General features: G+C 40.4%; 1 protein-coding gene across 1 annotated transcript; it reads right to left on the bottom strand.

The window, feature by feature from the left end:
• Positions 1-1,740: 1,740 nt before the first annotated feature.
• On the bottom strand, positions 1,741-5,534 carry LOC108244723 (transcription factor Sox-9-A-like). Its single transcript, XM_017431158.3, has 4 exons — positions 5,402-5,534; positions 4,743-5,235; positions 4,282-4,532; positions 1,741-3,653 (listed from the first exon to the last, which is right to left on the bottom strand). Exons 1-4 carry the CDS (start codon positions 5,439-5,441, stop codon positions 2,857-2,859), a joined length of 1,581 nt encoding a protein of 526 aa, XP_017286647.1. The 5' UTR covers positions 5,442-5,534; the 3' UTR covers positions 1,741-2,856.
• Positions 5,535-9,801: the final 4,267 nt, after the last annotated feature.

Below are 9,801 nucleotides of genomic sequence, written 5' to 3' on the forward strand. Positions count from 1 at the left end.
ACAGGTAGGTGTTTATACAGTAAGTGTTGTAGGAAAAAGATAAGTGAGACAGGAAGACACAGCTTGGTGATTTTTAGCAATTTATTTCAAAGCAAGCAGAACATCCTGAGATAAGACTAATTCTGCCCCTTGGGTCTGTTTCTTCCCTGAGATGTTTTTCTTGGCATTTTTTGTGTAAGAAATTGCTTAAAATCAACTAGCTGGGTCTTCCTGTCTCACGTATCTTTTTGCCGCAACAATAGGAAAGTCCAGCTTCACTGCAGATGGACCTCTTGTTCACTGAGTTGGTCAGGATTTAATTCTGATATTAATTCACTTTGTGGCACTGGTTTGATTCCATTCTTCTTGATCTGAATGTGTTGACATCATATTGTACATTTGGATTTATTTGGAAAAAAGGAATTGGCATCAAGGATTTTTTCATGGTTTGTGACTGAAACCATGACAAAATCCTTGGTGCCAACTCTGTACAGAAGGTTTTCAAACCTTTCCTGTCAGTGTAACGATTTAGTTGTGACTCTTTTGTTTTTTAGAATTTTCTGTTAGCAAAATATCTCATGAACCCCTGGACAGATTGTACTTTTTGGAGTCAACTCAAATCAATATGGATTGTCTCCTAATTGACTTTAGCAAACACAAACATTTTCTATAACACAAGCAATTTGATAGATATTAAACTAAAATGTCATGGCTGAGAGTATTCACAACATGCAGTCAAAATTTAGCATGAGACCATACCTAAAGTTTGTTTTCAAGATCTGACCAAAAGGTCTACAACTCATTTTTCAAGACAAGATGATTTTAGTGTAAAACTCTGGAATGAAATGTGGGGGGTGATATACATTTCTTCCAAAAATGCTAGACCTTTATTTATACTGAGTATTACACCCAGCTTTGTTGTAATGTAAAAATGTCATTTTGTTTGTCTCTGGTTGTTTTGACTTTACCTGAATAGAAATTAGAAGTACGGTATCTAAAGACATGTCATAAGGTTTTAGTTTAGCTGTAACTGACCCACGCTGGGTTGTCATGTCTTAAACTGGACTTTCTGTTTAAAATATGTAACTTAGAACTTTGAAGGGGTAGTCTGATGATTTTTGAATTCTAGTTCTGTTAAATACTTATCTGTAGTTAGTAACTTAGCAGTGTGACATCAGTAATAAAGAGAATATACAGAGCATGAACAGTAAATCTGCTACTGTCAGAAGAACACTCTTCTGAGTGTTGAAAGAACACTTTCATGTTAATGTTTGTCACTGTTCTTTTCAACCGAACATCTGTGCTACTACGAGACTATTCTTGTGTATCTACCGTGTATCTGCTGTTTAATTTGAGCTGCTTAATGTATGAGTGTACCTAATCAGTGCAACTAGTGAGAGAAAAGTTTACACAACTCCCCGTGATCTGATAGATTCAGCACCATCAGCATATATAGTCTATCTATGCTCGGCACAGATACAGTCATGTAGTCACATAGTTGAAAAAACAGCAACAAACTAAACAGTGTAATGCAAAACCCTAAAGGTTCAATATTAGCTAATGTAGCATTCTTCCACATTAGTATGTTGCTTTTGAGAAAGAGTTAAGCCTGAGAAACAATAAACTGGACCTCGTTTGTTAGGCATTAGTCTAGCCTGGATGAAAACTTTACCTCTTTCTCCATAATCTGTGTTCTCTGCCTGAGGACTATCCTTTTAATGTTGTATAATATTCTGAAGCATAAATGACAAACCTTTCAAGTTTTTTAATCTGCATTTTCCTTTTTTATTGCAAATATATACAAAAGATTGTTTAAACACATTACAATAACATAGACAGACGAAATGAAGAGATGAGTGTCGGTAACATCAGGAAACCGATGAATGTTGTTGTTGATCAAACAGCCTGTAGAAATCTGTGGAACTGAGACATAATGCAATTTGTTTTCCTATAGTTCTCTTGACCCTCAAAGAAAGGATGAATATATACTTAAGACACATTTAGATAAGATAAATAAACAAAAATAAGATGATTACAACATGTACCATTTCAGTCTAATTCTGGGTTGATATTCGAAACAAAAAGGGGAAAGGGGGTTACACTTCAAGAACAGTTATACAAACAGTATGCAAAATAATTACTTTGAAATAAAGTTAACGCTAACAAATAAATAAATAGAATGTTAAAGTGGAAAGGAGATCAGCATAGTGGAGGACTGCAAAGGGACACCTGGAAGGAAGGGGGGTTAAAGGTGACTTCCTGTTGCTGACAAACAGGCTCTGTTGAACGATAAGTTCAGCTGTCGCCACAGCACACACAAACCTACACACAAGTAAAGAGTTTGGAACAATGTAAACAAACATTAAGGCACAAATGGTAGTCCAGCGTTGGGACAGTGCAGTCTGTTCCAGCCTTTCTGATAGTCACAACTTCAACAGCAAGCAGCTGCTTCACACACCAAACATGAAAGTTATTTTTGTGTGAAATAATAAAAAAAGAGCCAAACGTAACAGTGAGTTGGTTGCTGATGGAAAAATATGAAGCTTTTTGTTTTACTTTTTATCTACAGGATAAAATATTCCAACTCTCTGTCTAATTGGTGGTTAAACACTGCTGGCAAACTCGAAAGAAAGAACGAAATATTAACAATCAGTAATTCCTCACAGAGGTTTCTCTAAAGTATTTTCATCTCTAAAAATATAGATATTTCTATTATGATAAAATATTAAGGCACTACATGACCTGATCCGAAGTCCAGCACTTTCCCTTTTTTTAATTCAAGTGTCTGATTCGAGGGGGGCACTCTTCTGGAGGGAAATGTTTGGGTATGAGTTTGTGTTGGATGTGTGTGTGATCGGGACCTGTCTCTTGGTCTGCTCAGGGTCGAGTGAGCTGGGTGTAAACTGGAGCCTGCTCCCAGTGTTGGGGGCTGCTCTGTGGGATGGATGGCCCCCCAGTGGTGTCAGCGATGGGGGAGTACATGGGCCTCTGGCTGGGGCTGCTCATGTAGCTGAAGGTTGAGTACAAGCCAGAGCCTTGGCTTGCCCCAGCGTGGCTGTAGTAGGAGGTGGTGGTGCCCCCCCCCTGGTGGTCAGAGTAGTTGTACTGCTGTGTCCTGGAGATGGCCGGGTAGGAGGCGGAGGGGCTGTAGTGCTGCAGGTTGAAGGGGCTGTAGTGCTGGGGGGAGCCCTGTGGGTCGCTGTAGTGACTTGGGCTCAGCTGCTCTGTCTTGATCTGGGTCCTGTGCTGGTTCTGAGAGGCCTCTGAGCCCCCGCCACCCCCCAGGGGGGTCAGGGTGTGCTGTCCTTGCTGGTTTTGGCTTTTAGCCATCCAAGCTGACCCTCCTCCCGCCTGCGGGCTCAGCTGGGCTCCACTGCTGATGCTGTAGCTGCCCGTGTAGCTGACAGGAGTGGCGTTGCCTGGGCCGCTGGGGGGGCAGGGGTGGCCGTTAGGGGGCAGATACTGGTCAAACTCATTGACGTCAAAAGTTTCAATGTGAGATATGACATCACTGCTCAGCTCGCCGATGTCCACGTCGCGGAAGTCGATGTTGAGCTGGCGTCCGGTGGAGCCATCAGGCAAGGGGCGGAGAGCCACCTCCCGCTTCAGGTCCACTTTACCTGAGCTGACATCAGTCTTCGGGGTGGTGGGAGGGGTAGGGGGGCCCTGTGAGCCTGAAAGTAATAAAAAAAGAGAAAAAAACAAAAAGTTTAAAACTGATTCATTACTAACCACAAGGATAAGGGACACTCTTTTGAGGACCAAAATATTTATAATTTGGAGACCAAATTATAAATATGTCTTCTCTGTCATTTATGTCAAATGAGGTAAAACAAAGCAATTTTAAACAGAGGAGGGTGGTCTCAAATTTTAGCTTTCTAAAACCTACAATGAAGCATTAAGCCTGATATCCAGTCATTTTCCCTCTAATTCACACCTTCATGCATGTGACCAAAACATCCCTTGGTAAACAGGGCAAAGACGCTAATGACCCCGAGGATGAAGATGAGAATTTAGCTGCATAAATGGAGTATGTCATGCGATATAAAGCTTGGACCTTCACACTGTGTAGTTTTGAACTGAGGAAGCTCCCAAGATGGGAAGTGGAAAGTCTTCAGCTACAGAATAAAAGTCCAGTTGTTTTTTTTAATTTTTTTTTAATATTGTTTTTTTTTTAGGATTTATTACTGAGCTCTACTTATTTCAGGTTAGGAAAATAACTCAATTTCTGTTATATTTTTTCGATTGTCATGACAAATAAATGAAAAAGAGAGGAACATAACGCTCTCTGCCTTTCCTCACCTGAGTGCTCGCCAGAGGAGGCCACCTCCCCCATGCTGGAAGCCGGAGAGTCCGCCTGCTGCAGAGCTTTGAAGATGGCGTTGGTGGAGATATGGGTCTGTTCGCTGCCGTCCTCCGACTCGCTTTGCCCGGTCTTCACAGACTTCCTCCGTCTTGGCTGGTACTTGTAGTCAGGGTGATCCTTCTTGTGCTGCACGCGGAGCCTCTCAGCCTCCTCCACAAACGGCCGCTTCTCTCCTTCGTTTAGAAGTCTGTGCGTAAAATGGACATATTAAATACTCTAAAACCTTAAATTACGTCTGTAATCTGCTTTATTAAAACAAAAATGGTCGAATGTTTGAGAAAAATATTCAACATCTTGCAGCTTTAAGTTTTACTCACAGAATGTGTGAAAATGTCAGAAATGGTGAGACTGCATCCTATGTGTGCGTAAAAGCCGAATAAAATCCAGCCAGACTCACCTCCAGAGTTTGCCCAGAGTCTTGCTGAGCTCTGCGTTGTGAAGGTGAGGGTACTGATCCGCCAGCTTCCTCCGGGCAGCCTGAGCCCACACCATGAAGGCGTTCATCGGTCTCTTAACGTGAGGCTTGTTCTTCGTAGATCCGTTAACGCGCACCGGCATCGGCACGAGGGTCCAGTCGTAGCCCTTCAGAACCTGGGACACGGCCTCGCGGATGCACGCGGGGAACTTCTCGTCCTCGTCCTTCTTGAAATCGCTCAGGGCGCCGCCCGCCCTGTGAAGCCCGTTCTCCGACGGCCGGGTGTTCTCGGTGTCCGAACCCGACCCGGACGGGCACGGAGAGCCTGCAGAGTCCTCAGACATGCTCGGGCTCGGGGCATCAGAGAGACACTTGTCTTGTTCCTCCGTCATCTTCAGGTAGGGGTCGAGGAGATTCATACGAGAATCCGATTGGTGCCAATTTACGCGTGAAAAGTTGGAGATGACTTTGTTTTCTGGTAAGAGGAGATAAAAAAAATCTCTAATCTGACTTTACTCAGCCATAATGCGTCAAAGAAAGAAGAAAAAAAACGTTTTTATCAGAAGAAAAATGTTTAAAAATAATTCTTTGCTGCGCCAGAGCCGCGCGTAAACTCGGTCTGGAGAGCGAGCTTTACGCACCAGTTTCTGACTCCCCGGGATCCGCGCGTCTTCTGCGCATTCAGAGAGCGGCACTTCTTCAACTCTGTAGGATAATAACCATGAAGGGTCCTCCCTAGTCCCCGAGTAAAATCCCCAGAACGCTCGTGTGCTTTGAACTAAAAACGTGCTGCATGAAGCCTTTATAAAAACCGGGGGGGAAACCCGAATCTGATTGGCTTACAGAATGTGACGCAGGAGCGGAGGAATTTGATCCCATTTCCCCCCTTCTCCTGAGCAGCTCAGAACACACAAAAACACACATTTTAATGAACACACACACACACACACACTTGCCCAGTAGGTTTTATGTGCTGTTTAAGTCTAGATTTTCCAGGGTTCCTTTTAAAGCCTTCTTCAGTCATCATGAATTATAGGTTTTATTACTCATGTGGAGTAACTTGCAGAATCAATTAGATATATTTTAAGATAAAGAAAAGCCATAGGTTCACAGGAAAAAGATGCAACAAGCCGAGTCATATGCAAAACTACAAATTTTATGTCTACAACTGAATATTCAGACAATCACTGCACTCAGTTCCATCATTTGATCAAAAGGGGGCGACAGCGGTCAAGAAAAGCCTTCAGACCTGCCTGCTGTCACAGAGGAGAAGGGGGAGGAGGGAGGGAGGAAGGGTGGGTTGCTGAAGAGCAGCAGTTGCTGTCAAACAGCAGCTTCTGATCTGTATCGCTCGTCTCATCTTCAGCGGCGCAGTAATCTGGCGAAGTGTAGATTCTGTTCAGTTTGCTGACTCTTCAGATTTTTTGCTCTCACCTTTTTCTGCTCAGTTGTTCATCGTTTTAAACTCAAAACATCCAAAGAGTTGTTACACTGTTTTATCAACCAAAAATAAAGTTAAAAACAAAGACAAGTGGACTTCTATTTTGTAGCTCAAGACATTTCGCTTCACATCTGTGGAGCTTTCTCAATTGAGTCAGCTGTCTGCTGTCTTCCCCCCACCCCTCCCATTATTGGAACGCTTATTGAAGCACATATTAAAAGTTTTAAATTTGTCTCTGATACATGAATATAATCAGAAGGATTAACATTTTTTGAAGTAATGCATACCACGTTTCATGTTTTAGACTAAGGTCATCTTATGAGTTGAATTAACAGTTGTTTCTGTCAAACTTATGTGTGATCTCCTGGGACAGTATGAGATGTCACAGCTTCTACTACTGGTTGTCAAAGTACAACCACAATTCTAAAAAAGTTGGGAAATTGCATGTGATGTTATTAAAAGCAGAATGCAATGATTTGCAAGTTTCATGAACACACATTTTATTTACAATGGAATAAAATAAACATATCAGATGTTTAAATGAAGAAATTGTACCATTTTTAGAGAGAATGGGGGGATTTTCAATTTGACGGCAGCAACACATCTCAAAAAGGTGGAACAGGGTCATGTTTCTTACTGTGAAGTCTCCCCTCTTTAAACATCAGTCTGTAAACAAATAGGAACTGAGAAAAGCAGCTGATAGAGGTTTTGGAGGGGAATGTTGTCCCATTCTTGTCTGAATTAGGATTTTAGCTGTTCAACAGTTCTGCTTCAGCTTTAATGGATTTTTTTTGCTAGATGCAAGTTTTTGTTGCAACCTGCACATACTTTTCTGCAATAATGGTTCCTTTCAATATTTGTAAGCTATCTATACCAGAAGGACTAATAGACTGCCATACCACCACAGAGGCAGGCTTTTAAACTAAGAACTGATAACAGACCGGATTGCCTCTCTTCTCTTTAGTGCAGAGGACATAGCATCTGTGTTTTCTGACTTAAATATGTGAATTAAAATTAGGAAGATAAATGAACATAATAATGATGAACACACATCATAACACCTGCAGTGACCAGGTCTGTCCCTTACCAGTCAGTCGGTGTATGATCTGGCTAGAAGTGATGAGAAGCTGGGAAGGAGGCGCTTCCCTGTTAAATAGAGAAACTAATTGTGTACAAAATCAACAGGCTGCGTTGTCCACCAGGACTTCTGTTCAAGTCAAACTAAAAATAATGAAATAAACTCCTGGAACTTCTGATCGTGTTTAGGAGACACTCTGGCTCCAAGTCAAATGAAGGAAGCTGCTTCATTCTGCTGTTACCTCAGACAGTCTCAGATCTGCAGCCTGTGGGGGTGAGTTGAAAACACACTTGTTTGTTTTGGACATCAGAACAAGACTTATAGTTTAATAAGAAGCTTTGCAAAAATTAGTCAAACAAGCATCAGTGCCTGACACTGCTAATGTTGGTTATCTTTGTAGCAGTTGGTAACTAGTTAAACTAACACTGTAACCTGACATGATCATAAATAGAGCATCATCACCTCCCAAACTCACATCTAAAAATATGTCAGAGAATCAATAAGTCGGCCTGGTCTAATTAAACATAAAGCCTGAAGAAAAATAATACTATTGAGGATAGAAAATATTTCTTTATTTGATAACTTTAATTACAACCTCTTTATGTCAGCTATATTTATACATCAGCTGATTATTCACTTTATGGCAGATGTTTAAAATTGTTTTTAAGTTATGTTTGGAAACGATGTCTCGGTAAAGTTACCTTCCATTCAGTCAAATGCAATCAAAAGTTAATTTGAAGATGTATAATCAGTTTAAATTATAGTTCTGATATAAATATTTTGTACATTGGATATCTTTTTACTGTCATCTAATTATAGCTTCTGGTGCAAAGTGTGAGTGTATTTAAGTTTTCAAGCATATTTCTCATGTTTGCCAAAGATATGTGATTTAATTTAAAAACTGAGATCTGGTAATATGGAATGACTTTTACCTTAAATTAGAATCCAACCAGTAAAGGACAATGATTGGAATTATGATATTAAAAACAGATCAACAGAGGAAAGTTTATTTGCAGTTTTAAACATATTTGGGGGTTTTTACACAGTGAGTAGGGTAGTCGTCCTCCAACTGAAGGGTTGGGGGTTCAATCCTCAGCCTCTGCAGCGTGCCGAAGTGTTCTTGGGCAAGACTTTGTACCTCCACTGCCCACCTATATGTTTCTCAGTGTACGAGTGAGATTAGTGGTGGCCTAATACTGAAACTAGTTTCAGGACTGATATCAGTGTTAAATACTCATACTTGTAAAATATCCTGGTACTCCAGAGTGATACCACTTCTATGCTTGCATTTTGAATGTTGTCTGTTAGTCATAGTCCATGTCTTTTTTTATAGCACCTTATTGTGGCACTTGTTATGGTCGCATGCATGATGTTCTATTTGTTTCTGGTTATCTAAGCTGTTTTGTTAGTGCTACTAAGTAGCCATTTGGATATTGCTGGCATTTGCCACAATGTTGTTGAGCCACAACATTGTTGAGTCATGGTATCTGTATTTAACCACCTACTTGGGCCAAAGCATCGTCTGTGAGTATTGTCATTTTTACTTAAAGTATTAGTCGCCGGTTGTTTCAGAGTATGTTTGATTAGATGGTAAACCACAAAGGCAATGTTTATGCAAATTACAAATGCAGTCTATATTTCAGTATTCAGCAAACAATTTATCTTCACAAAAAAAGAAATGTGGTCTGGACGAAGAACTTATTAAACTTTTTAAAATTCCTTAATGGACAAAATTCCTGCTTAGTTTTTCCTACACCCTGTGTTTAGCTGGTTGGATAGTAAGCCTCACCAGTTAACAAGATCTTCAGAAAGTAGACTGTCTGTTGTGTTTTAAATATCTATATAAAATAATAAAATAAATTAATATATTATTAATATATTAATCTAAATTCTAAAATAATATTTATTCTATCTGTTCAAAATAATCATCTGAACAAAACTAGTATCAGGACACCACTAAGTGAGACTATTAAAAAAGTGCTGTATATGTGTGTAACAATATATAAATGAAAGCACTGTATGAGTGTGTTTATGAATAGGTGAATGAGAAACTTTGTAACATGCTTTTCAGAAACCTTTTTGGGTTTGAAAAGGTTACTGTATTTTCTGGACTATAAGGCGCACTTAAAAGCCTTCAATTTTCCCAAAAAATGACAGTTCACCTTAGAATCCAGAGCACCTTATATATGTAAGAAATCGTAATGTTTTAGTACGACTTTGTTAAACTACAAAGCTGCACCACTTGCAACATTAAGGCTCAGTTATAGACGCGCTTTGTAGTGTCGCAGGGCTCTGTGCACGTTGCGCCGATCTGAGCAAGTGGTGTAGGCGTTTATACTTGACGCTTACGTCGGTGCAGTATTCTCTGAAAAGACAGGGGGCAGTACACTACATAACCAGTGGAAATGTGGTAAAAAAAGAGAGCAGATGGTTGTGACACACCAAACATGGCTGCACACATTCAGTAGGAAGAACTGTTGTGTTTATACAGAGAGGACGTTTAAACATTTAAGCATTTCATT

Source organism: Kryptolebias marmoratus, linkage group LG2, assembly GCF_001649575.2.
Source record: "Kryptolebias marmoratus isolate JLee-2015 linkage group LG2, ASM164957v2, whole genome shotgun sequence".
Lineage (NCBI taxonomy): Eukaryota > Metazoa > Chordata > Actinopteri > Cyprinodontiformes > Rivulidae > Kryptolebias > Kryptolebias marmoratus.

Bases quoted from the DNA above. Each gene is read 5' to 3' on its own strand.
- LOC108244723 (XM_017431158.3), bottom strand. From the start codon at position 5,441: ATGCGCAGAAGACGCGCGGATCCCGGGGAGTCAGAAACTG. The intron at 5,236-5,401 runs GTGCGTAAAGCT...TCCTCTTACCAG, and splicing joins TCCCGGGGAGTCAGAAACTG to AAAACAAAGTCATCTCCAAC. The intron at 3,654-4,281 runs GTGAGGAAAGGC...TATTACTTTCAG, and splicing joins CTCCTCTGGCGAGCACTCAG to GCTCACAGGGCCCCCCTACC.